The 26569-nt window shown below is 41.2% G+C and overlaps 1 protein-coding gene across 6 annotated transcripts in view; it reads right to left on the reverse strand.

The window, feature by feature from the left end:
• The window catches only part of NTRK2 (neurotrophic receptor tyrosine kinase 2), a 528847-nt gene that overhangs the window by 108223 nt on the left and 394055 nt on the right, over positions 1–26569 (reverse strand). For all 6 annotated transcript variants that reach the window (XM_086961298.1, XM_086961302.1, XM_086961301.1 and 3 more), the window contains 2 exons: positions 23908–24038; positions 3447–3619 (listed from right to left, as the gene is read on the reverse strand). In XM_086961298.1, the coding sequence (XP_086817424.1) occupies positions 3447–3619; positions 23908–24038 (304 nt within the window). The remainder of the gene's footprint in view (positions 1–3446; positions 3620–23907; positions 24039–26569) is intronic.

A 26569-nucleotide genomic window follows, 5' to 3' on the forward strand; every position in this document is an offset into this window, starting at 1 on the left:
TAACTGGTGGGTTATTTTAAACATCCGATAATTATCAGATGCATTAATGAAAACCAAACCCATAATTCCATCCAATGCGTAAACATGGGTTAACGCACGGCACATAATATAAGGAGTCACTTATAATTGAGACATAACTTTGCATGCGACTGGCCTTTCAGAAGCATCATCCTGCCATAATAGTATCCTTATTAGCTTTTAGTCAGTATATTTAAAATGTTTCACAGCTGTATGGTGAATACCACAAGCATGATTGTCTCCTTTTTGATCAATGATAGGATAGGGGCTGGTACTGAGCAAAAGTTGGTACTTCTTTGATTGGCTCTGGGAGGAAGAAATGCTGAATCTGGATATTTTTCTTGAATGTATTTTAGGGTGTTGCACAGTGCCATGCTGAAGCTTTAAGAAGTTTTGATATAGTGCAGACTGTAAGGTACAAATACAGATTGTCAGACATTAAGAACATTCTGTGTTTAGGTTATAGGAACATCTGTGATAGGGAGGGAGTTACACTTTTTTTATCAGGAAAAAAGGATTGGGTCAATAATCATAAAAAGCAAAAACTCCTTTTCCTGAACTTTATAACCAATTTCTATTACTTTGTCCCCTAAAGAGACATTCCATAGGTAGGAGAAGGGATCTCGTCTATGCACAGGTTACCAAATTTACAAACTTTTTGAGTATCAGACAAGGATTAACATGAATGTATTTACAAGCACACATTTTAAAAAGTTCTCATTCATTTAATAAAAATATTTAAAAAAACAACAACAATACATTGCCTCATTTACATTATACATCTTGTTGTACACACATCAATTACAGATATTATTTGACTTAGTTTAAAAACTTGAGTATCTAAACTTTGCTAATCAGCATAGTTCAAAAAATCTCACTCTAGTGTTTTTTTCTTTTTTATATATATATAAAAAAAGAAAAAAACACTAGAGTGAGATTTTAGTTTAGATACTCAAGTTTTTAAACTATGTCAAATAATATCTGTAATTGATGTGTGTACAACAAGATGTATAATGTAAATGAGACAATGTATTGTTGTTGTTTAGTCTGATTCTAAGTATTCCTAACTTAGACGAAAATGGGATCAAAGAAATATGTGCAAATCATGTTTGCCAATGAGCACAACATTTAGCAAAATGGGGTGGTCAGGATTAAAACCATGCCACATATTCAAACTTGCCCACAAGATCACAATCAGATTGTGGGCAAACCTGATGGCATGGCTTGAAACGATTAAAACCATGCAGCAAATTCAGACTTGGCCACAAGACCACAATTGGTGTGGAATACCCAAGGGGTTAAAAAGAAAATCAGTTTTTACTATTGTTTACCATTCCATTAATGTCTGATGGTCTCAGACACTATTTCATTCTAACAAAGTAACAGGTGTATTGTTTTTGTAATCTTATGTCTTCATTTGGAACATAATGCAGAATGAACATCACTTGACGACTGATAAAGTTAGACCATGTTTCAAAAGCATCTAGAGCCACTCACTGTCTCCAGTTAAGGGTAACACCCACGTTCAAAGCCTTAAACTGTGTCTCCTTAAGCTAGGCAGCTAAGAATGTCAAGTGCCGTACCCCGTTTAGACCTCAGAAATGAACCTTCCTTTCAAGTGATTTCCTTAAATAGGGATAATTGAATAACCCCAACAATGCCTTCTGTATAGCAAAGCATGTGACTTTAACAGAATAGTGCATAGGCACTGTATTATATAGTACTGTATTGTAGTATTTCTATACTGCGCCATACTTTTTATGACGCTCCCTTTAAGCTTTATGGTGGTTGAGTGATTACTTTCTAGTGATGTATAATTTGTAAAGTGTTAGTCTATACTGTAGCCTATATCTTGTATGTGTAGTGTTGTGCATGAGATTTAAAAGTGTGCTCCAGCGTGTTGCAGTTATCTTGCAGTAACCTTTATGCAGGAAAGTGAATGCAGAGGACATAGGATCTCAGTTTGCATATATGGCCCTTTACATTTTATAAGCTGCTCCTGACTAATCACATGTTATGTAGCAGCCAGATTTCATTGTGCTTAGGGTCTACATGGTTGTTGGTTATCTTTTTTATGATAAAGACTAGATGGGAATGCAAATGTGCCACTTTATTTTGGAGGTGGGGAGGGGTTACATATAGTGAGAACTTGACCAGAAGGTATCAGAGCACTTTACATGAGCACCAGTTACAGACGGACACATTCATTTTGTTAGGCATGGGAAGAATAAATGATTTGCCCAGAATCACAGGATGTTGAGCGTCCCTGCCGAGACTCGAAACTGATTCCTCAGCTTCGAGGTCGACCGCTCTAGCCGTTATCAATGTCCCAGTTCTGCTTATCTTATTACTGCAGGTGGACACCGCAGCCACAGGCAAGAGTTTACTCCATAGATGGGCAGGCTCAAAAACTATCTGGAAGCAGCTTATTCATGCCAGGCAGGAGTACCAGAGCTTTGATTTCTGGAGAGAGAAAGCTTACGCCAATGTGGGAATTTTTGAAATTACTGAAGTAGTGTGGTTAGAGCCCTTTTCCATGGTTTCTACACTGCTGGATCCTAAATATTCCACTGTACCCCTCTAGCGACCCCTAGGGAAGACAGAGCAACTGTCAAGCATATGTAAAGATGATGGCATTCTTATGGAAAATGAGGGCATGATTCACAAAGCTAAACTTATATGTTTGTGTAAGTTTGCGCTTTTTCAGTATTCACAAAACTGCATTTTAATAGTGAGTTTATGAGTGCGGAGACTTCGCAGTTGGGGCAGAGAACTCTGCACATAAAAAGATAGGACAGGCCTAACTTCGTCTGTGGGGAGTTCACTGCACCAACTGCTGAGCCTCCGCACTGTAAACGTATGTAAATGCAGTTTTGTGACTGCTGAAAAAGCGAGAACTTACACAAATGTATAAGTTTAACTTTGTGAATCAGGCCCTGAGATGGCAGTGTGAATCAAAAAGCACTCATTTTTTCATTTGATAGCTTATCTGCGGCACTTGCTTGCATACTGATTTTATGCATGATTTTGGCGCATGCTACTTTGGCTGTGGTGTACAGAGATCATTGATTTCCGCACACAGAGGCACAAAATTAGAGGAAACATTGGTCATGACCCTAGCCATGATGTGATAAACCAGTTGTAGCGAATGACTTCTCATGTTGGAGTGATACTGCTGCATATTACCGGTCGTATTTATTAAATACATTGCGAATTCATTAAAAACATATAAAGGGAATTGCTTGACATACTGTGGCAGGTTCCCTGCTTCCACTTTGTTGGGCATATCAATTTTCTTTTAAGGTTGAGGGGGAGGGGCACACGATGAAGCCAATCTTTGAAGTTTGTCATTTCACTCATTTTCTGTGATGAGAATGTTGAAAGTGGTATTCTCCTATATAGGGGTACCCTTCTGCTTTGCAACATACCTGAGGAATTTGTTGAGGTCTCCATGCTTCATATACTCAAACACCATGATGAGTGGATCTCCCTCCACACAGACGCCATAGAACTTCACAATATGGTCATGTTGAAGGTTGGTGAGGAGCTCGGCCTCTCTGTGGAAATCCTTCCTTGCGTTATCACTGGCTTCTTTCAATGTCTGTAAAGCATAAGGGAAAACAAGGGATTAGCATGGGAAGGCTCTAGACCGAGAGACATCAGAATACAACATAATAAGTAAGTATCATAATACAATTTGTCTCCAAAGAATCTACAGCTTTCATCATGGGCAAGAACTCTAAAGTTGATTCAGTTGTGTGTAGCATGTGGACCCCTGAGATGCAATGTTAATGCAGTTTTTTAGTGTCTGGCCACATCACAATGCTTTTCCTTTTTCACGTAAACAAACACAAGCTCTCTTTTCATATGTTTACAATTAGCATCTCGATGTAACCTCATCGAAAACACGACTAAGTCCATCAGCAAAAAAACAGAATAATATGGAATACTTTAAGAGCAGAGATGGGAGGGACCCCCCAGTTTCTAATCACTCACTGTCCAGTGTGACTGTATTCATTCCAATATTCTTGTAACACCTGTAAGAACATACAGTCTCAAAATGTTGATGAAGCACATTGAATGCCTGGGCCCATCCCAAAGTTAGACAAATATAATAGAGTGTAACATTGCCCACTAGCCAGAGTTCTACTCTGCTGTCTATATGTCAAGCAAATGCATAGACATTCGCTGTACGGATTCAGACCAAGGCAGTGATATATCTCCTGCGAAGACCACAGCTTGGCCCCTAAGTTCTTCTTTCTCTGTGAGTTATTCTGCTTCATTCTCCACAGGCCATAAGGCTCTAAGTCTCTATCCTGCAACCTTCAGCGGCTTGACCCCACTTCTCCTGCTTTATCTTAATTTCATGATCCCAATGTGTGTCTCAGAATAGGGTATTCCACTGCCTGCTTGATGAGTCCGAGCCAAGAGCACAGCCAGGATAACAGGAGCAGCCTCCTTGGATCCTGTTGTTGGGTGAGTGAAACTGCAGCACTGGGGAGTGAGCCTTCTTCACAGTGACAGGTAGGTAAGATGGACACTTGAGTCCTCATGCATAGCTCACACGGCACTTCCTTCCCATTCCAAGGTGGCAATCATCTAATCACAAAAAACAACCATCAATGCAACCAACAGGCAATTACCACACGGAGATGGCGACCTTGTACTGAGCAATATGGTCTCAGGCTGATTATATATAGGCCAGCTACAATGAGAAGGTATCTTGCAAATGCTTGTTATTCTGTAGGTATTTTGTCAAGTCTAGTGTTGACCTCACTACGACTGTAACCTGTGAAGTTGCACCTTATTCTGCACCTTGCCTTCTCACATACATGAAATCCTGTCATCTCCTTTCCTTGTCTTTGCCATATCCAGAATCCTATGCATTCCTCTTTTCTTCTTATGTTTTTATGTTTATTTTATATATTTATCAAGTACGAAACAAGCTTCAAAGTGTATGGAACACTGCTTAATTAAATTGGAGAGTAATATTAGGAATCTAAGACAGCCAAGTAGTGAGATAATTTGACAAATACTTATATTTATGAAGACTTCCACGAGGATTCTCAAAAGTTTCATGTAGAGATTAAACACCATCTTCTATCTAATTACTTATTTTGGGACGGTTACCAAAACCTTCTGGCAGTAGCTTTCATCAGAAGCCCAACTGCAGGTTTGTGTGATTCTTGACTGTGTGTAGAGAGGAGATACACGTGCGTGTGTTTCCTTGTACAGATCCTTTTCCATTGCTACTCCAGCTTCCAGTGAGTTGCTCTATCTCACAACTCTACCCCCATTAGTGTCCATACCCCTCTTTTGCAGGAGAGATACTACATGGAGGGTTACAAGTCTTGGTGGCCATGCCTTAACTTCTTGAACCACTCCTGTGGCAAATTGTGTGGTGTTTGGGTTAAAATCCAAGTTTCAAAATATCTTGCTTCTTAATTTTCAGTGTTACCTCAACATCACACAATCTTCCTCCAACAGGCTGACCAGCACTGAACCTGTGTCCCACACTTGGGCTCAGATTTAGAAAAAGTTCACACAACTCTAAGCATGAAGTACAGTTGCATCAGCAGGAAAGAGCAAATCTGCATCAAATCTTCTAGAAGCGGTGCAGCTCTGCTCTCTTCCCTGGCTGGGGCACTCCTGGCAGCCATGCCCCAATGCAGGCATTATTGTGCCATAGTGCAAGGGTGTTTTGCACTGTAGTTAGCAAAGGTTTTGCTGACGCCAAAGGATTGCTGAGAGCTGGCCTGTGACAGGTCCCCCACCCGTTACCTACTCTCCTCCCTGGGGGGAAGCAACCACTGCGCGTCCGGCGACCAGGTATGAATCACTGTGTACTCCACTGAAAGCACCCTCTCTGGGTTCCAACTAAGATTGTAAGGTGGATTTTCGGGGCCCCCAGGAGCCCGCTAGATTGCTCGACCGCTACTATATGCTGGTCCACATGCGCTGATTCTGACCATCTCACGGCGGTGAATGCCTGGGGTGTCTTTGAGTCTTCTTCTTCTGCAGGCGCTCAGCGGCAGCAGATTGAGGCCTCTCCTGTCTCGTGGAACCCCTGCACCGGCTCCTTGCTCAAGCTTTGAACCACTCCTGCACCTCTGACCAGCTGCACGGCCTGCCAGTAAACGAGGGCCTTTTCCACTGCAAATTCTGCTGAGGGGCCCTATGGAGGACACTGTGGATCCGCCTCCGGACCTGCCATGACCACCAGATCCATGGGAACTTCTTGCCGAACTACCTTCCCCCTACCCCTCCTCGCGCCACTCCTCTCCACTTTCCTGCTATTGACCTCTGCCTTTACCTGTCCTGGCCCTAGTCACCACCCTGTTTATCTCCTCGCTCTACTCCTCTCCTCTTTCCTGCTGCTGACCTCTGTCTTCACCTGTCCTGGCCCTTAGTCCCCACCCTATCTATCTGCGAATTCTCCCTCGGTATTTGAGATCTAGCTATTTTGTCTGAGGCACAATGTAGCTACCTGGTTTAGCTATAGGGGAGACAGGTCGGGGATTCCCTCCTTGGATGTCACCTACCCAGTCGGTCTTCAGCCAGACTTCCTTTCGTCTCTCCTGTCATCTCTTCCCACATCCTCCCTCTACTTTTGTCTCTCCTTCTCTTCTCTCTCCGATGGAGCTACCTGGTTCAGCTAGAGGGGAAATGGGCCGTGGACTCCCTCCTTGGTCGTCACCTACCCAGTCGGCCTTTAGACAGACTTCATTTCGTCTCTCCCTGTTGTCTCTTCCCCTATCCCCCCTTTCTCTCCTTCCATGCCCCCCCCTCTACGCTCCATTTATTTTGCCCTCCACGTTTCTCTAATTATTTTTCATATTGAGACCGAGCTATTTGGCCAATGCCCGGTGGAGCTACCTGATAGCTATAGAGGAGATGGGTTTTGGGACTTCCCCTCGACCCTCACCTACCCAGCCGGACTTTGGACAGACTTTCCTTTCGTCTCTCTGCCGTATCTCCCTCCCATCCCTCTACCCTTACCCCCTTCCCCTCTACACTTCAATTATCTCATCTTCTCTACTCTTGCAATTGTTTGTCTAGCAACTGATGTAAAGTGGAGCTGATGTAATCTTGTAATGTAACTTTTGTGGAACCTCATTTAAAGCGCTCTGATACCTCCGGGTCTAGCCAGCGCTATATAAAACTCTTGAATAAATAAATAAATAAAATAAATTTCCTCTTTGCATGTGTGTTGCAGAATGCATCACACATGCAAAGAGGTAAAAGGGAGTAGAAATAACATTATTTCTCCTCATTACGCATGCCTCAGGAAGTTGGGGCACAGGATTTTGGTGCAAGTCCCTGCCTAGATTTGCAGCAAAACCCATGGGCGGTTGCATGGAAGAGCCCATGCCCCCCCATGGAACTCCCCTTGACGCAAAGTATAGCAAAGCAGTGCATTGCGCTTTGTTTCATTACATTAGGTTGCAAACTACCGCAAATTGTGCTTTGGGTTGGCTTTTGAAAACTAACCTGAATTTTGTGTCTAATCTGCATAAAAAGTAAGGTAAACTTGATGCACAATCTTTGTAAATCTGAGCCCAGGTGTATACATACTCAAATGCTGCTATCTTGCAAGAAACACATGCATAATATCCCAGTCGTTCCAATGTACAGCAAGATCAAATAACCTGAAAGGTGTTTAGGTAGTTAAAAAACTCTATTACAATGAAAATTATAAGTAGTCAGTCAGTCAGTCAGAAACCTTTATTCGATTCCAGATGAATCATAAAAGTTCACAAGGAAGACATACAATCATAAAATAAGACAGTATTTACAAAAAGCATACATAATATCTTTCGCAGACAATAAACAACCTAAATACATACTTTTACATTGCATATCGTTTCCTTATTATAAAAACAATTTTTATAAAACTAAGCACAGAGCTACAAATGGAAACATTTGCTAAGGAATGTAAATAATTAAAACCCTCTTTATGGGAGAGGAAACAATTTTCGTTTAAAATTGGTTTAGAAAACTCGCCCTGGGGTCTTTATATAATGTGTAATATAACATAAGGTGCATAGTATTTTGTTGGGCTGTATTGTTACTAGGACAGGGGGGTAGCCTCTCACACCACCTCACCTGTTTTGGAAAAGCCACAAGAAAGTGCAATGTACCTAAACGAAATCTAGTCATTAAAAAACGTGCATTTCCCTGTAATCTAAAAGAACAATAACATTTTTGCTGCTTTAAAAAAGGGGGGTCCGGTTGTCTATGGACCTAGAAGATATACTCAGCTCAGATTCAAAAGCTCTTTTATGGACACTTTCATGTTTGGCGGTATACACTCAGGCTTATCATACAAATCTTCTAATCCTATCTTATAAAAAGTTTGTTTGACATAGGGTACCACCATGCATTGTCTAAATTCATGCAATATTTTAAGACAAGTAGGGAGAAATTAAGTTCCTCTGAAGACCAGATTTTCCCCCATAAAAACAGGGGTGCCATGTGTATTCTGGCTGCAATATAATCCATGCCCACCTCCGAGTGACAAAATGAGGGAGGCGAACTAGACGGGATAAATAAGAGTCTCTTCAAAAATGTGTTCTCAATTATTTGGCTCTGGGTACTCTTTTGATATCCCCACACTCCTACACCATAAGTTGCTCCTGACAGACATTTTGATTTGTACAGGGTTCTCAGCTCTGCAACAGGCTTATGACCAAGTTTGGCAGCAAATCGAAACAGCCCCTCAATAACTCTTGAAGCTTGTTGAACCCGGGATACTAAAAGTTGGTCCCAATTTAGGTTAGAATGAAAAACATTCCCCAGATAACTAACATTTTTTACCTTCTCAATAGCTGTCCCATTCACTGTTTATTTTCGTGTTTTCGTTAATTTGGGCCCGCATACCATGACAAAGGATTTCTTATAATTCACCTTCAGATCTAGAGACGTCATATATACAGTGAAAGCTTCCAAACATCCCTGAAGGCTGTTGGCAGTCAAGTCCATTAGGACTGTATCATCAGCATACAACAATAAAGGTACTTGGGCACCTGCTATTTTTGGGCATTCCAAATGTTTGTTTAACAAAAACTGCTCCAGCCCATTTGTATGAACCAGAAATAATAACGGGGCTAGGATGTAGCCTTGCCGAACCCCCTCTGTCGACGCAATGGGCTTTATCTTCTCTCCCCCTGGGCCATACCGGATAACTACAGAGGCGGAAGCATATAGTCTGTGCGCAGGATAGTGACAAGTGGTTCCTCGAAGCCCAAATCGTCCATCAGCGCCCACAACTTGCTCCTGCACACCGTGTCAAAAGCACTGGACAAGTCCATGAGAGCCAGGTGGATTGACGCTCCCCTGGCCTTCCTGTACTTGCCCATGATCATGGACAAGTTACGGCACTGTTCACAGTTCCCATTCCTTTCCTAAACCCATATTGGGTATGTGATATTAGCCCAGCATTATCAGCCCATAACTCCAGGCGTGCCAGAATTATCCTCCCCATTACCTTACATGTGGAATCTATAAAGGAAATCGGCCTGTAACAGGTCGGATCATTTCTATTTCCCTTTTTAAATATTGGCACTACCACAGCTTTCTTCCAAGATTGTGAGGTCTGGCCCGTTAAGGCAGTTCTAAAAACATTTAATAGTTCAGGGCCCCAATGTACTGGGGCCCTGAACTATTAAATGTCTTCCAAAATTGCTAATAGAAATTTGGGAAGACATTGAACAAATCATCGATTATCCATCATTCCTTATTATGGGTGACCTTAATGGAAAACTATCCAATGAGGAAATAATAAAATGGGCCAATTGGTACAAAGAAGAGGTGCTGGAAATTTCCCTACCAGTATTTCCTATAGGGACCAAGGCGGATAAAAGAGGAAAAATGTTACTAGCAACACTTCCAATGTTAAATGGAATCTTGCTAAACGGGAACGTGGAAGGCGACATTCCCGCCTCAAACACAAGAAAGGGAAGCAACAGCTCCTCAATTCTGGATTACATAATATGTAGCCTTGACTTGTTTGGGCTCGCCTCACAACTCCAAATTAATTTCGTCTATGGAAGCGATCATGCCATTCTGCTGTTACGCACAGAATGGAAAATATATCTATGTCCAACTAGCCACATCATGTACAAGTACAGTACAGTTATGGTAAACCATAAGCAAAGGTGGATACTTTGGAACTCAACAACACCTAATAAGATAACTACCTTAATAGACACTAACCAGCTTCTACAAATAAAGTACTCTACAAACCCAATAACCAATTTTGAAATGATCATTAATATACTAACGCAAACATTGCAGGAAAAGTTGAAGCAATCAAGACCTACAAAGACTCAATACAAAAATTCAAAGCTAACCACCAGTACAAAGCTTCTAAATAAACTGATAAGAGCACAGTTCCTAGAAGGATCATTGTCTAGACAGGTAGAAATTAATAAACTAAAGAACCAACGCAGGAGGGAAAAACAAAAACATAAGAGAATAGCCCAAGATAAAAACTGGGTGGATCCGCAGATAGCAGCAAAGCACTACAATCAACGTGTCTATTGGTCTATAATCTCCAAAGAAACAGGCACAAAAAAAGCACTACAAGCTATCCCGGTTCCCCCAAAAGAATGGAAAACTTATCTTGCTAATCTATATAAATTAAATACCACCTCAGAAATGGCTCATACGTTCTCAAGCAACCCAGAAATTAAATCTCAAAATAGTAGAACATCTACCCCCTTCTCCATCGAGATGCATATAAGAAAAGCGAGATCAACAGGAGCTACAGGCCCTGACCAAATTCCAATCAAGGTCCTCCAGTCCTCACCCTAAAGGATGGAGCAGGATGCTTTCCCCCCTTTTTAACTACATCTTTAGCACTGGGGAAAATCCAAAGTCTAGGAAGGGGAGCATCATTATTCCTATTCATAAAAAGGGATCAAGACTCCAACCTGGTAACTATAGACAAATAGCTCTTTTGGATGCCACAGGAAAGATCTTTATGGCTGAGGTCCTGGACCAACTTAAAAACTGGGCCTTTTCATCTGGACTGATTCTTCTATACCAGGCAGGCTTTAGGCCAAAGCATTCAGTCACGGATAATATCGCGGTGCTACAAACCATCCTAGACAAATATGTGACCATTAAATCTCAGATTGTCTATGCAGCTTTTATCGATTTTTCGACCGCGTTTGACAGGGTGGACAGAGGAATACTTTGGAAAAAACTTAGTAAAATGGGTATCCCAGATCAACTATTACGAATATTAATCTCTCTGCACACAGACACCTGGTGCCAGGTTCAAATGGGGCGGGAAAAGGGCCTAACTAGCCCTATCCCAACCCCTAACGGCCTCAAACAAGGATGTCTTCGCGCCCCCCTGTTATTTTCACTCTATCTTAGTGACATGCCTCAATACTTCCAGCAAGTACATAATTTTCCACCAAAGATAGCCTCCCATAACATACATACACTGGAATATGCAAATGATATTATCATATTAGACCTAACTCCATTTGGTCTACAAAACAATCTTCAGGCACTGCATAAATATACGGAGGAAAACTACTTAATCCCTAACATTACTGAAACAAAAATAGTCTCGTTTTCGGGGAGGAAAAAGAGCCTGAAATATTGCTGGACCCTTGGGGGAGAAAAGGTGGAAGAGGTGAAGGAATATACCTATCATGGTAGAATTTTCTCCAACACCCTACAAAATCGCCCACAGATTGTGAACTTAATCAGGAAATCTGATGTACATGTGGGAGCTCTCTTAAGGTTATACGCAGCCTCGGGACACAGGCACTTATGTTCCCTGCCTAAGGTGTACAGCGTCAAGATACCACCAGTACTATCATATGCTCTGGAATATATTCCTATAAATCAATGGAGCTTCCTAGACCTAAAAGAAGGGAAAATACTACGGAGATTAATGAAGGTGTCTCAGGCTGTCCCAGTACAAGCTCTACGCCTCGAGCTTTCATTAACCAGCTCTTACTCTCGAGGAATCGCTAATATCATCAGGTGGGCGTGCAATCTCCTACATGCGGAGGAAGGAACTCTCAGATCCCTGCTCAAAACTGAGACCTTTGACCGAGACTCGTCTAAACATGTATTTTCTAGGAACATGTCAATAGCTTTTAAGCTAGCAGAGACTAACACCGATTTGCTGCTAGCTCGGACACCAGCCCAGTTGAAGCTCTTTTTAAAACATTACACTTCAAGATTTAGCTTCGAACTAGACTTCTCGCATTGCTCTAAACTAAATGTATATAAGAATTTTATTGAATTAATAACATTTCAGAAACCTCAGCAGTATATCGCATTTAATCTAAATCATGGCGTCAGAAGAGCGATCGTTCTGCTCCGGTTTGGCATATTACCAGTCAAAACCGTAACATTTAAATGGTACTTAAAGGAAAGCCCGATATGTAACTTGTGTAATGGCGGAGAGCAGGATTTAGAGCATTTAAAGTTTGTATGCCCAAATCCAAAAGTGATAATGGCAAGGAAAAAGTCTTTGCAATCTATATACGTCAAATGTAAAATTAACTCAGCAAAGGAACTGATCATTTTATGCAAATTTCCCCCAAATGAATTTGTCTGTCATAAATTTTACAAATTTTTAAAACCATTTTTAACTTTGTATTAACATGAGAAATTTTAAATGGTGTAAAACTGAATTTTATGATTAAAATATTTGTGGTCCTCAGTTGAGTAAGAATACAACTATTAGGAAGGGTCCAGAGGACAATATTTACCGACCTGTCAAGTTCATACCCCTATTGAACTACATTACAACAACAAAAAGAACTTGAGGGTCTGCAGAATTGAGAAAAGGAAGTGACCACAAGATTATCTTGTGGCCACTTCCTTTTCTCAATTCTGCAGACCCTCAAGTTCTTTTTGTTGTCCTCAGTTGAGTACCAAAGCAAATAAAAATAAACTTGAAACTAGTTCAGGGCCCCAAAGTACTGGATTTCTTTTAAAGAAGTCCAAAGGTACCCCGTCTGGGCCTGGGGCTTTAGAGGCAATGCCCATTCTAAGAGCCTCCTCCACTTCGCCTAAGGTTAGGAATGCACTGAATTGCCGGGCAGATTCAGGATTAAAAAATATATCTGGCTGACTGACATGTAAACTAATATCATTTGGGTTAAAAAATCTTCGTAAAATGGGACTCCCAAGCTAAACCAGTTATATTTGATTCCACGTTCCTGCTTACATCTGTGAAGAGTGGACGATTAATCACCTCCCAAAAGGACCTGGAATCTCTTAGCATTCCTGCCTTCTCTAAATCTTCCAAGGCCTGGCGTCTCAATTCTTCTTTTCTACGCTCTATTGTGTTTTTGTAAGCCCGTCTAGCTTCCTTAAACAAGGCCCTATCCGGTGGTACCGTGCTTAATGCTGTTTTTAAAACTCTGTTTGCCACTGAGCACTCCGAATCAAACAATTTGTGTTCAGGGCGATTCATTTTTTTAAATGATTTAAGCAATTTCTTTGCCACATCTTCACATATAATCTCAAAACTCCCTATAATGGATTCCGGGGGGGCTAAATAAATTAAACAGATCATGACATCAGTTGAGTTAGACTTAATTATATTCTCCTCAAATTTTACATGATCCAAAGTATCCCATTTCAACCTTACCCCTTGATTACAATTATATTTTATAGGACAGTCCACAGCCATCCCCTTTGGGGCCTTAATTTTTAGAGAGGCTGTTAGAGGGTTGTGGTCACTGGCAGGGTTTGGTTCAACCAGGAAATGTTCTAGAAGATTGAAATATCTCCAGGTAACCCACATAAAATCAATTGTACTGGTTCTGCCCCCGCCCTGAAATGACGGAAAATATACCACCGAGCTATCCACTAAATTGTTTGCTGGGGATAAGTCGTTAACAAGAATGATTGAATTTAATGCATCCCCCTGAGGAATATGTTTAAAATGGGCAAGCGGTGAATCATCAAGATCAGACAACCCGCACACTTTGTTACTGCTTTGCTGACATAGTGTACAGTTGAAATCTCCAACCCAGATAATACATAAGGGAGTGAATTTTAGTGCTATTTTGTCAATTTCCTCTTGTAATTGATTTATGACCCCCGATCTTTGCTCATCGAAAATGTTATAGTACCAATTGATTAATAATAAGCTTACATCTAACAAATTGAAACACATGTTCAGTTGGTACCAGGGTGAATCAATTACCTTTTTGATTACGAGCGTCTCATACCCCACTGAGATCAAAGTTACCAATCCCCCCCTTGCCCTCCCTGACAATGATGGTTCCGCCAAAACATTTAGAGACGAATAGCCATCTATGTTAACATCCGATCTACTCCACATTTCCTGGGTAAAAATGATATCAAATGTTTTAATGTACCGAACCCAGACCTCATCTGTTAGCTTTGGGATAATCCCTGCTACATTCCAGGAAAGTAGGCGTAGCTGATGACAATTTCTTTGAGGATAAGATACTTGCATGGCTTGTCCATTAGGGCCACTTGGGGTCTGGTCAGATGGGGCAGTAATTAAACCCAACCCTCCCATACTCTCACTCATATTATATAACTGGAATAAAGGGCATTTATCAGACCCTTGACTCGACTTCAGAGGATGTTGCCCAAAATTATCATTAAGTACCACAGCACCCATGCCAGTTTTATGAGGATCAAGAATGTTTTCCTTCAACCTACCCCCATTGGTTGGCAGTCAATCTATTTCAGCCAAATCACTCAGTGGGGCAAATCGGTTTCTATGGAACCAGGGTTGTGTCTCAATATGCTTAGGGCACTGGTAGATCAAGGTGTATCTCACTTCTTCCGTGTTATGGTTTAATAATTTAGGTGGAGGATTAAAAAAAGCCCAACAGGAGTACTGAGATAGTATGAATATGCTCACTTTGATTTTGATTTGTCGTCATATCAAGTATTGATTTGACTAGGCCTGGGGATCTAAAAGTCAGCACAGCACAGTCTCCTGCTAGATTTTTGGTTGTTGCCCCCACCCACCTAATCCTACGGGCCATGTTAAAATCAGCAAATAACAATTTATTAGCCAATCCTGTTTTTGTATTTAAAAAATGTAATGCCCTATTCCTCAATGAGGACCAATGTTCCCTCTGACCTAACGGTAGTACCGGGACATTAGCTAGGATAATGATGTGAGGTGTAGCTTGTGGCGGGAGGTGCAGATTGATATCAGTATCACTTGTGATCGAATTGTCTCTCTGCTGACCTATGATGGGGCCTTGACTTAAGGGATTAGTGTCTGATTTAGCGTGCTCCAGGTTTACCCATCTCATATCAGAAGAATTATTTTGTGTGGGCTGTCCATCTCTTCGCATAGGATCCTGGTTCTGTGATGCTAGGTGGTTATCATATGGATGGGCCTTTCTTTGGTCTAAACCATCCTGTAAATGTGCTTCGACTGGGGGAATCAAGATCCGTATTTCCTCCCCAACCGCCCCAATCGCATTTTCTTTTAGCTTATGCATGTGAGCTAGTGGAGGTGGGAGTATCTTGGTTTTCTCCTCAAGTGAATCTAGCCTAATCCCAATATCGGTCAATTTTTGGAGGATAGGTTTAAGTGTGCTATTAATACCGCTTGCAGTTTGCCCCAAAAAGGCCCCCCTTCTACTGATGGCATGTTTGTGGTGGGGGTCACCTCTACTTGCGATATGGGCCTATTGGCTTCCAAATTATGGTCATTATCTACAAGCTCACATTGATCAATCTCTAGCCTAGGGAGTGCATCGATCGATTTGAGATGTTTAGTTACTACCTGTCCCTTTTTTTCTTGGCTGTGGGGCCTTACTCCCACCCCCCTTATTTGTTGATAACTGGCCTCTAGTTGTAATTTTTGGGCTGACTTTTTTAGAGATTTGTGGTGTTATGTTTTGTGAAAGCTACCCACTGCCTTGTGGGTGAGATAGGCAGTCGTCCTGGCCAAAAGGCAGCCCCAAAGTACCAGGGCTATTAAGTTCCAGTACTGGTAAAGCAGAGGGATCCTTAGACAGAGACAATCTACGTTCTGGTAATTCACCTATTTCATGTATGAGTGCCGATTCTGCTCTTATCAGAAAGGCGTCCAACGTGCCTACCATCCCCTGCCCTACTCTGGATTTGGCCATGATTTAATTCCTCCCCTGACACCAAAAACAAACTGATCATAAAAAAAGTTGGTAAAGTCAATTAAAATCAGTTGGATTGGTCAAGTTAATAGGAAATCCCCAACCAGTCAGCCAGAGAGTACCTTTTCCTAGGCGCATTGCTTGTCTATATAACCTCCAGGGTGGAAGTTGAAAATGACATGGCCCTGCCCGGCCTCCTTCGGCCTCAGCTCTCCGATGTCTCCAGGCACGTTCCTGGTGTCACTCAGCCTTCGTCTGGTGCGCTGTTAGCAGAACGCGGCGTGTAGCGCGCAAGGGTGGTGGGATGAGTAGTTCCGGTCCGCCTGTCAGCCCGATTGCCAGCAAGCTTTCCCGGCCCTCTCCAGGACTCCGCAGTTGCAGTGGTGGCGGTCGCAGTGGCAGGTAGGCAGTTGCAAACAAAAAGTACTGGGCTCCCGTTCTGCGGAAGCCCTAACTCCCCTTTAAGCGCCTCCTAGTGCGCTGTTAGCAGTACCGGCAGTGGCAGGTAGGCAGTTGAAGGTAGGCAGTTGCAGACAAAAAAACAAAACAAAAAAAATACTGGGCACCTTCAGCTCTCCGATGTATCCAGGCACGTTCCTGGTGTCACTCCGCCTTCTCCTGAGCTCACTGTGTGATGGCAGCTTCACAGTACGCTCCTATAGTGATGCGAGGCCAACAAATCACTCCCCGCACCTCACGTTTGAGGCCGTTTTTGGCCGATATACACTTTCCGCGTCTCCAGAAGTTCGCGACTCCTGTGACCCCCTGTAACCCCTCCTCCTTGTGCCCTGCGTCAATGGGGCATCTGTTACACTGTTCTAAATTGTTACTATAAGTAGTCAAATCAGATGCATTCCTTGAAATGTAAATGCCACACCGTACAACATTGCCTCATATAAAGGCCACCACCGGGGAGACCAATTGTCTCGGGGATAGGTTCGGTTCTCGAACCACTTTCCCAGTTTGCAGATCAGTATCTGAAGCCTTTGGTTCAGAGGACCCCCACATACCTGAAGGACACAAGAGATTTACTAAATCTCATAGCTCAACAGACATATTCGGAAGAAAGTATGTTACTTGTAGGCCTCGACGTAGAGAGCCTTTATACGAGCCTCCCTCCAAAAAAAGACTCTGGACACCCTAGAGAAAGTATTGTTCAACACACAATGGGACCATAAAACACCAAGACACTTTGTCCTAAAATGTTGCAAACTGGTTCTAACTGAGAACTACTTCGAGTACAACAACACCCTGTATCAACAGTGCCATGGTACATCAATGGGCAGCACATTTGCCCCTAGTGTGGCTCGGCTCTACGTGAGCGAGTTTGAAGAGAACTAAATACAAAACACTACCAACCCTTACCAAAATAAGATTCTTTTTTGGAATCGCTGCATCAACGATATCGTCATGATCTGGGAAGGCGACGAAACAAGCCTGGAAGATTGCCACCAATGGCTGAACACCAGAGACGAATGGTTGAAATTCACCTACTCAGCTGATAAAAAGAACTTAGACTTCCTGGATATTACCATCTATGCGGAGAGGGGCACCTTACAGACACGAACCTTCTTTAAGCCAACTGCGAAGAAAAGTCTACTCTCTAATAAAGCTTTCATCCCCGACCACTGAAGGATAATCTCCCTTACAGCCAATTCGTACGCCCCAGGCGCAATTGCAGTAACATCTATGACTATAAGAAACAAGCAGAAGACCTCTGTACTAAACTCAGAGCACGAGAATATCCAGAGAGGACAATCAACAAATGCAAGAAGCGAGTGAGGAATCAACCCAGAGAGTGTCTCTTAGAAACCACCACTAGAGCACCAGAGAGCGACATAGTTACCTGTGTAACCACCTACAATGCAGCCTCCAATAATGTAAAAAAGATTGTCAACAAAAACTGGAGAATTATAACATCTGGGACACTGATCTGGCCTAAACTGAGATTCGCCAACAAGAGGACTCAGAACCTCAGATACATACTCATACATACAAGACCCCCACCACCCAGGAAAAAGGACCTCATCCCACAATTATGGAACTACCCACCAGTAACGGGTCACTACCCTTTTGGGTCATGTTCAGTCTGTGAACTGACGACAACAACAAAGACAATACAACTACTTCTCAATCTCAAATGGACAATCAGATACCATACCAATTGCGATACTTCTCACGCAATATACATGATCACTTGCCCATGTAACCTACGTTACATCCGGATGACATGCCGGAAAGTCAAGCAGAGGATAGTAGAGCACAGAAGCAAAGTCAAATGCCAAAGGAACACCACCAAAATGAGCAATCACTATATAGAGAAAAAACACAAAACAAGTGATTTGCGATGGGTCATCTTGGAAACGCTCACTACAAAAGACCACAATGCAGAGAATCCTTTTTGAAAGGGACAAAGATGGGTCCACCGATTACAAACTAACACCCACGGTCTCAATGACCAAATTCCCTGGCTGAGCCTAAACCACTGACCACTTACTAAGTAATCTATACATACCATCATGGGGATAGCAAATAGGCAAGGTAAGTAATGATTCACACTTCACAACTGACGCTCCATCATCAACATACACAGGTAACTTATCCTGTATCATCCGGAAACCCACAAAACTGACCAGCTGTGCACCGAAGGATAAACCTGGCCATAAGAGGAATAAACACACATACCACCTAATTGCATCACCTCGGTTATGTACACATAGACACGATGTGTCAGAATCTGTCACTTTCGCTAAGTATCAGTATAAAGTACTCTAAATAAGCATACTTCCCATACTCCAATATGTCACGAGGATCACAGTAACAATTGAATATTAATCAACACTTTCGATGCAGGTCAAATGGCAGAATCACTGTATACACAGAAATTGGGCTCGATGTGCAATTCTGATCATGATGAGATCGAGAACAGACATGCTCCATCACTCGAGATAATGCGATCTCCAGGCACAATTATGCTTCAAAACCTTACATAAATCTTTATTAACATTAGGGCCCCCCCCGAGATAGTCTTTTTTCCATTTCTCTTCCTTTACTGGTTGAGTCACAGAGACATATATACACCGGAAGATGACCCGCCTACCAAATACGGGCAGAGAAGGGCAGAGCTAGCACAAGTGGTGCACGACTGCGCAAGAGGTAGCCGCCACGTCGGAGAACCGAAACTCGACGAATCCGTAAAGTATTACCATTGTGGCCCCTTCTAACGTGCCTTGTACATATTATTGTCATTTTTCAGCAGGTACCCTTCCCCTTCCCCTCCCCCTTCCTGGTGGCCCAACGAAGTTTATAATTAAACTCGGACAAGGTAAGCAAGTTAATAATAAATAGATGCATATCGGCAGCATGTTTAACCGAGCCGCACCTTAAAGAATGCTGTCCCTGCCGAGTAAACTCGCCCGCGGCATACAGTCTCGATTGACACGCTAAAGGGGCACCATGCGCCAACCGCCATTGCTACAGCCATAATGAAGCAGCGAGTACGCACACATTTTGCACTCATGTAAACCAACCACCATAATCACAAGTACGTCTCAAGCCATTTAACGCACAAATGAGACCCCGACCACATCGGCCACAATTTTATGAGAACACATCGGCCACAATTTTATGAGAACAGTAGCGCATCATTCTTGCTTGCTACCCCAAAAGTAACACGAAGCTCACACATGATTCCTGTATGCTTTAAAAAAAAGGTCAAGAGAAATACCGATGCATGATTTAGCTCACGTTTATATATAACGAGTCTACTTTAACAGCATGAGGTTACCAGTAAACATACACATAGTGGACAATGAGAGACATTTTGCCAAATAGGAATTGGTGAATTTTGCCTGCATAAGAATTACTATTTCTTAGTTTCTTTCTTCCGCCAAATCGTATCTTAACAGCAACTATCATGGAAGGAAGCACAATTTGCCATTTTCTGTGTTTGTTATGTTTCCTCTTTTACTTACAGGTACTCCAAGACCTTAATACAGGTCAGGAAAATATACCTAGACCTACCCTCTCAAAAGAGGTTTTTTCATCTTTTCACTTCTATTAGTTTCTAGGTCCTGAAGAAAGCCTACTTGACCCCCCCAGGGCAGATCAAAGCTGAAACATGTCGACCTTTTTATGGACTCTAAACAGTGCGGAAGCCCCATAACGTCCCTTTCTACGCACAAACATACTTTTAATAAGCCTAATACTAGACCTAATAAAATTGTATTCTCTTTTGGTTACCAAGGCTTTTTTAACAAGAACATTTTTCCTCACGCACCAATCCCCTTTTTTTCATCACTAAATCACTACTGTACTAACCAGTGGTTCACCTCCAACCCGATGATGATGCTGTCACGTAGCTAGAAAACAAAGATAGGCGGAGAACCAAGAAATACCGCCATTCGAGCCTAAGTACGTGAATGAGGGTTTTTTATCGGTACCGTAACGAACAAAAATAAAACCCTGGTTACTCAGGACAAGTGATTCTTCCCCACTTTGATTTTTTGGATTCTGAACAAGGAAGCTGAAGAGATCACACATTCTTCCTTCTCCCCCTTTTGATTCAACTCAGTTCCAATTGCACACCAGCTTGTTTGTTTATGTTTAAGTACTCCAAGGTAAGCCTATATCCAAGGATTTATTTTTCAAGATCAGGAAAAAGTGAAATAAAGTTGTAAAAAATGTTTAAAACTCATTTTATAGGCACTATAAGAAAAACTGGTCATATGAGTATTCTTTCTTTCTTTCATTAAATTTATATTTTTCCTTGTGCCATTCGTACCATGTTCCAATGTACTGAACGGCAGTATGAGTAGAACCCTGTACCACAGAGACAGATCACTTAATGTGATGAAGCATGTCTCTGTGGCAGCAGCTATATTGTCTACATTAATCAGAAGAATTGGTAGGTGAACAAAACATAACTGGATTGCTTTAGGGGGAGTTTCCTCTATCCAGGAAGGGGTGCAAATCCTCTGTGAATCTTTCTGTTTAAATTCGGCTGCATTGGCTGTCTTTATAGGCTAAATGTAAAGCGCACTGCCTCGGTCCCTGTCTGTGGTGCTCTGAGCATCATCACTTATGCATGGACGCCATTTCAGGGAGGTGCTGGTAAACAGCCAGGACTCGTAGGAATGCATTCAGGAAACCACACTGCTCTCTCCTCCCCACAAGTGAGCTCTTTTATTATCTCTTTCAATTAGCAATACTTTACAGAGATTAATAAGGCTGTGACAGCCAGGAGCTTTGCCAGAGCAATAGAACAGTTTGTTGAGTGACGGGCTGTTACTTGCCAGCATAACAACACGTACCATTGTCAGAATGTTCAGCTTAAAAGATAAAAAAAATACATCTGACAGGTCTTAATTTGGAAACCTATTCCAACAGAGACATTTTGGAGTAAGCAAGCTGTACTGCCATATTACTCTTTAACATAACCTTTCATCAGGGCCGAACTGAGTGCCCAAAGCAGCCCTGGTAATTTTGCAGGACCAATTACCCCCGGGTGGGGGTGGCGGGCTGGTTTTCAAGTGTAAAGCACTGCTGCTTTTGTTACTGGGGCTTAATATTACCGCACCGCTGAAAATCCGCCCCCACTGCTACAAAACGGGCCAACCTTCCAGCCTCATGGGAAAACGCCTGATGCCCGCTACGACCAGTCTTGCCTTTGTCAACTGGCCTCAAAACCCGTGACATGGTATAGGACACACGGAAAGGGCGATGATCTTTTTGCACTTTTACTAATAATGAGATGGATGTGTCAGAGCTGATTCACAAAGCGTTTGCATAAGAGTGTGTAAAAGAGCACCGCTTCACCTACTCATAAGTGCTTTTATCAATGGACACCATTGGGTCTGGCGGTGATCGGAACAGGGTCACAGGCCGCTAAAACATATTTGTTCAAAGAAATCTGAAGTGGCAGTTGATCTAACTAGAACCGTCTATTACAAATGCATTTTTAAACTGCAGCCAACATACAAGTAAAAACAATTTAGTATTCAGATGAAGACATCAGTAAACTTCATTTTGATTCTGAAGATATTTCTAAGAAGCTAAAGTGCTGAATATATTTCACCTTTTGTGTCTCCTGGGGCGCTGTAAAAGTTATACACATACAAATGTGTAAGCGTCCGTGAATTGGCTGTAGGATTTTTATGAATCCCAAGAAGCTATAAATTATATATTTTTTTTTGCAAAAGAGAGCCAAAGTAGCCCAAAAAAATGAAACTGGGTCAACCTGACATGAGCAAAGTTTTATTTTCAAACGATCATAAAGCTCTCCAATAAAATACCCAGAACAATACTATAATATTTTAATATTCAGTTATTCACTAACCGGATTTGAAAAATACTCATCAAAGCCAGCTTGGAAATGCAAACCAATAGCGTACCTGAAATCAAATTTGTATTGTGCAAGAAAAGAAAGCAAAGACCGGTTGAGATCTGTCAGCACTTGAGGCATGGGAAAATTCTTTTTCTCCACGGATACATCTAATCGTCGTGGGCCATATGTGTTCAGTGCCAGAGTACAGTATGTTCAGTATGTTCATGTTTCCTTAGCCCCCATGATTTCACTGTTCTCCTGATGATTCACTTCCCAAATGATTCAAACATTTCCACTGTGAAAAACCTCTCATAGCAGAGAGCAGGACAGACAGAAGAAAGCAAGACTGGTGTGTGCACTAGTTTTGCAACGTCTTGCATTTAAAAACACTCCCAAAATCAATAGAGTGGACAGAAAAAAATATTTGTTTCTTGTCTATCCCTACATTTATCTGTGTTAAAAGTAAAATACATACAGAATCCATGATTTGTGTATTTGTATACTGAACCATGCACACAACATCGTTGTGAAGGGTTTTGCTCTTCACTGCGACCGGCCATTGACCGTAATGAAGTGTGTAATTACTATTCTAACTTCACACGAGCTTTCATTGCTGGGTAGGTTATAAAGCAGACCAAGGCAAATATAACTTCACTTTTGTTTTTTTTATATACATTCGCTCGAAATTGCTTAAATGCACTATGAGGACCAGTCCTTATAATACACCAGTCATCACAAATATAGTGTTTGTCTGGTTCGTTCAGGATTAACCCAAAGTATGAGGACTGATCCGGTTCCCACAGTGTTGGTTATACATGCCCGCACACACACACACACACACACACACACACACACACACACACACACGTACAAACGCACATAAAAGTGAAATCTTTGCTAACAGCTTTTCAACTGGGATGTATCAGTATTTCAAGCATCTTATTGCTTATATGATTTAGATTAGATAGCTGTCCATGCTTCTCAATCACCACAACAACTATATGATGAGTACTTATCAAGTAATCCATTCCTGTGTAGTAAGACATCCATAATAATTTCTTATAATATCCTCACTCTAATTGCGTAATGGAATTTTTTTGTGATACCACAAGTGACCTCTAATAACTGATTCCAATGGAATTCTTAAGCTACAAATGTCTGATAATGACTGACAAATATTAGAGTTGAGTTCTGCCTTCTACCCCGGCCTGCACAAAAAGCACATGTAGGCCCTTATTTTAGAATTTGGGGGACAGGATAATCATACTGCAAGGGAATTATAGTCATGGCAGTCAAAATATGGCAAGACAGTACTCTGTCCGCCAAACTCTAAATAAGGCCATTTGTCCGTCCATTTACCTACTCATTCTGCAAAGGAGAAACATTCATCACTAGAAATGAGCCGTATTAGATTTTGCCTGTTAGGTAGTAAAACGTTTCAACCGTTACCTTTACTGCCACCAGTATTTTGTCTTGCTCCATGTAGAGATTGTAGCACTCAGCCAAGAACACCTTTCCAAAGGCCCCCTCTCCCAGCTCCCGCTTCAGCACAATGTTGTGTCTCTTGATGTGTTGCACAACTAGAAAGTAAAAGGAAAGAGGGTTAGTGGTTTGCAGAGAGGACTATTTGCATGCAACAAAGGCAGGAAACAGCAACAAACAGGCTACTGTGCTGCTCTACATTACTGAATGAGTGCATGCCGCTCACTGTAAATGTGTGCAATACTCTGGACAAGCTATGCATCACTACTTACTGCATGTGATACACAATGCAGATCTAGGCCATGAGTAAAGTTAAAAAGCTGGGGTATGGAGCCCACATTGTTGATTCTGATGGTTGAACTGCTCTCGCAACAATTGTGAGCAGTAAATTATTGAATTTTAACACCATCGATGCTAGTGTTATTTTCCTCCTGTGCTGATTTATGTTGAATCCCATTGTTCATGACGAGCTCAGCTCGTCATGAGTGTATGGAGGTGTACACCATGACGAGCTGAGCTCGTCATGAGCGTCGAAGGAGTTAATGAACTTTTACCCGAAATATATACAGAGAATAATTTTAAGCAGGGGTGCATACTCGCACACTTCCCCCTCTTTTCCTTATACATGGGCGATCTACTGAAGGATTTTTTACTCAGCAGATGTACACGCCCCAAAACAAGGTGCTAGAAGAATCTCACATCCTGCATATGAAGATAATTTGGTCACTATATCCATAGATGTCCAATCACTGCTGCATTAGTTGTAGGAATATAATAACAAGGACAATTATTATCCATCATTCCCGCCAAGGCCAAGAGTATGACCTTCTCAAATATGAGAGTTAATTGTACTTATCAATGAAAGGGTTAATGAGTATCCTTATATTAGAGTGCATAGTGAGGGAAAACATCTTTTGACCACTCATTTACAATCAGTTTTAAACATTGTCTATCGATTTTGGAGAATTTGCAAGATTTATGTATGAATATTGTAAGGGCTGTAAGCCGCGCTCTTGTTGCACTCAAAACTAAATAATTCGAACACTTTATATGGCTCGCTTGCTTTTTTTGAAGTTCAAATCAAATCTATAGATAATATTAGTATTCTCTGAATGCGTAAATTACTTAGTATAATGCATACAAACCGACACAGATTTATAATATTTCTAGCAGTGCAGACAAGGACAGATACATATTTATTAAAACATTTTATTTTTATGTAATTAGTAAAGATTCAATTATAAAGATATGGTAAGTACTTAGAGCAATATCAAATGTATTTTGGGAAAGAAAGGACAGTTTGGATGAAATTGCAGAATCAGATTACCTTAAAAACATGCTAATGGAATTTAGTTTTATACAAAATCTGCATGAGTGTAAGAAGTACATTAAGGACTCTTATTCGATTACTTGTTCATCTTATCTGTATAGTACTCTGAAACTTTATCTCAAAAAAGACTATTTACTTTTTTGCTTTATGTACATATCATTTTAACATTATGAAGGAAGACGCTGTACTAAAAAGTATATGGCAAAAACTTTAGATTAAGTAATAATTATCCAGAAACAATTAAGAATTTCTTATCTATCTGACCAGCATTAGGAGACATATTCCTAAAATATTGCCAAAACTATTTTGTGAAGCTGGCTGCCAAACAAATATTTCAGCTACTAAACTGCGCCAATGAGTTTTGAAAATTGCTTGTATTATGAAACTATTGCAGCTAGCATTACGTTTAATAAACAGAATAAACATACCTTACTTACAATTATTATAGTAGCTGATGTTTCAGATTTATATTCAAATACAAAGCTGTGATTGAAATTCTTTTTAGATTTTGGATTTTGTAATCTCTGGCTTATTTGGGCGATTTTCTTTTTTTATTCTTTCTTTGATTTATAATTTCATTTATACACTTGCTACATTATTTTAAACAATATTATCAATACAATAAGATTTTAAATCAATTAATCGATCTACAGTGAAATTATCATTGTAAAGTTGCCCACGACAAACCACTCCACTTTGCACTAATAAGGTCACATGTTAGACAGGTTAGAAAAATATTAACCACATTTTTTTTCATTTGAAAGAGTCAGATATTTACTCATCATAGTTATTCTCAAATTATTTGGGTAGATTTTTAACTTTTTAGAAATTTGTGATCATCCTCAGGTGTACCCTTGGAATTCTAGGCAAGTCAAGAAGCAATTCTCCCTCTCCAACACCTGTTCCTGAAGAATGCCTTCAATACAAACAAACCAGAGGAGTAAATGTACCATAAGTGTTCATTGGCAATATCCGTATGGAGTAATGGGGCATTGAGTAACTATTCCACCTCATTCATACACTGACTCCAACCTTATGCGGTATATAAATGGGAAGGAAAATTGAAAAGTTATCTGAATATCCACAAACTTACGACAGGGTAATTGTTCTCTTCCTTCTTGTTTACCAATCCTTTCCCCTCCCTTTGGAACACCTGTACTTCCAACCCAACCATAAACTTAGTACTTCTGAAAATCAGCTGTATTGATAGATTTTGCGATGAACTACTTTTCATATTTCACAGTTACAGGTTCTGCTACTTATGGTCTGCCATTTGCACCCACATACTTTTTTTTGTCC

Source organism: Lissotriton vulgaris, chromosome 3_1 (assembly GCF_964263255.1).
Source record: "Lissotriton vulgaris chromosome 3_1, aLisVul1.2, whole genome shotgun sequence".
NCBI classification, from domain to species: domain Eukaryota; kingdom Metazoa; phylum Chordata; class Amphibia; order Caudata; family Salamandridae; genus Lissotriton; species Lissotriton vulgaris.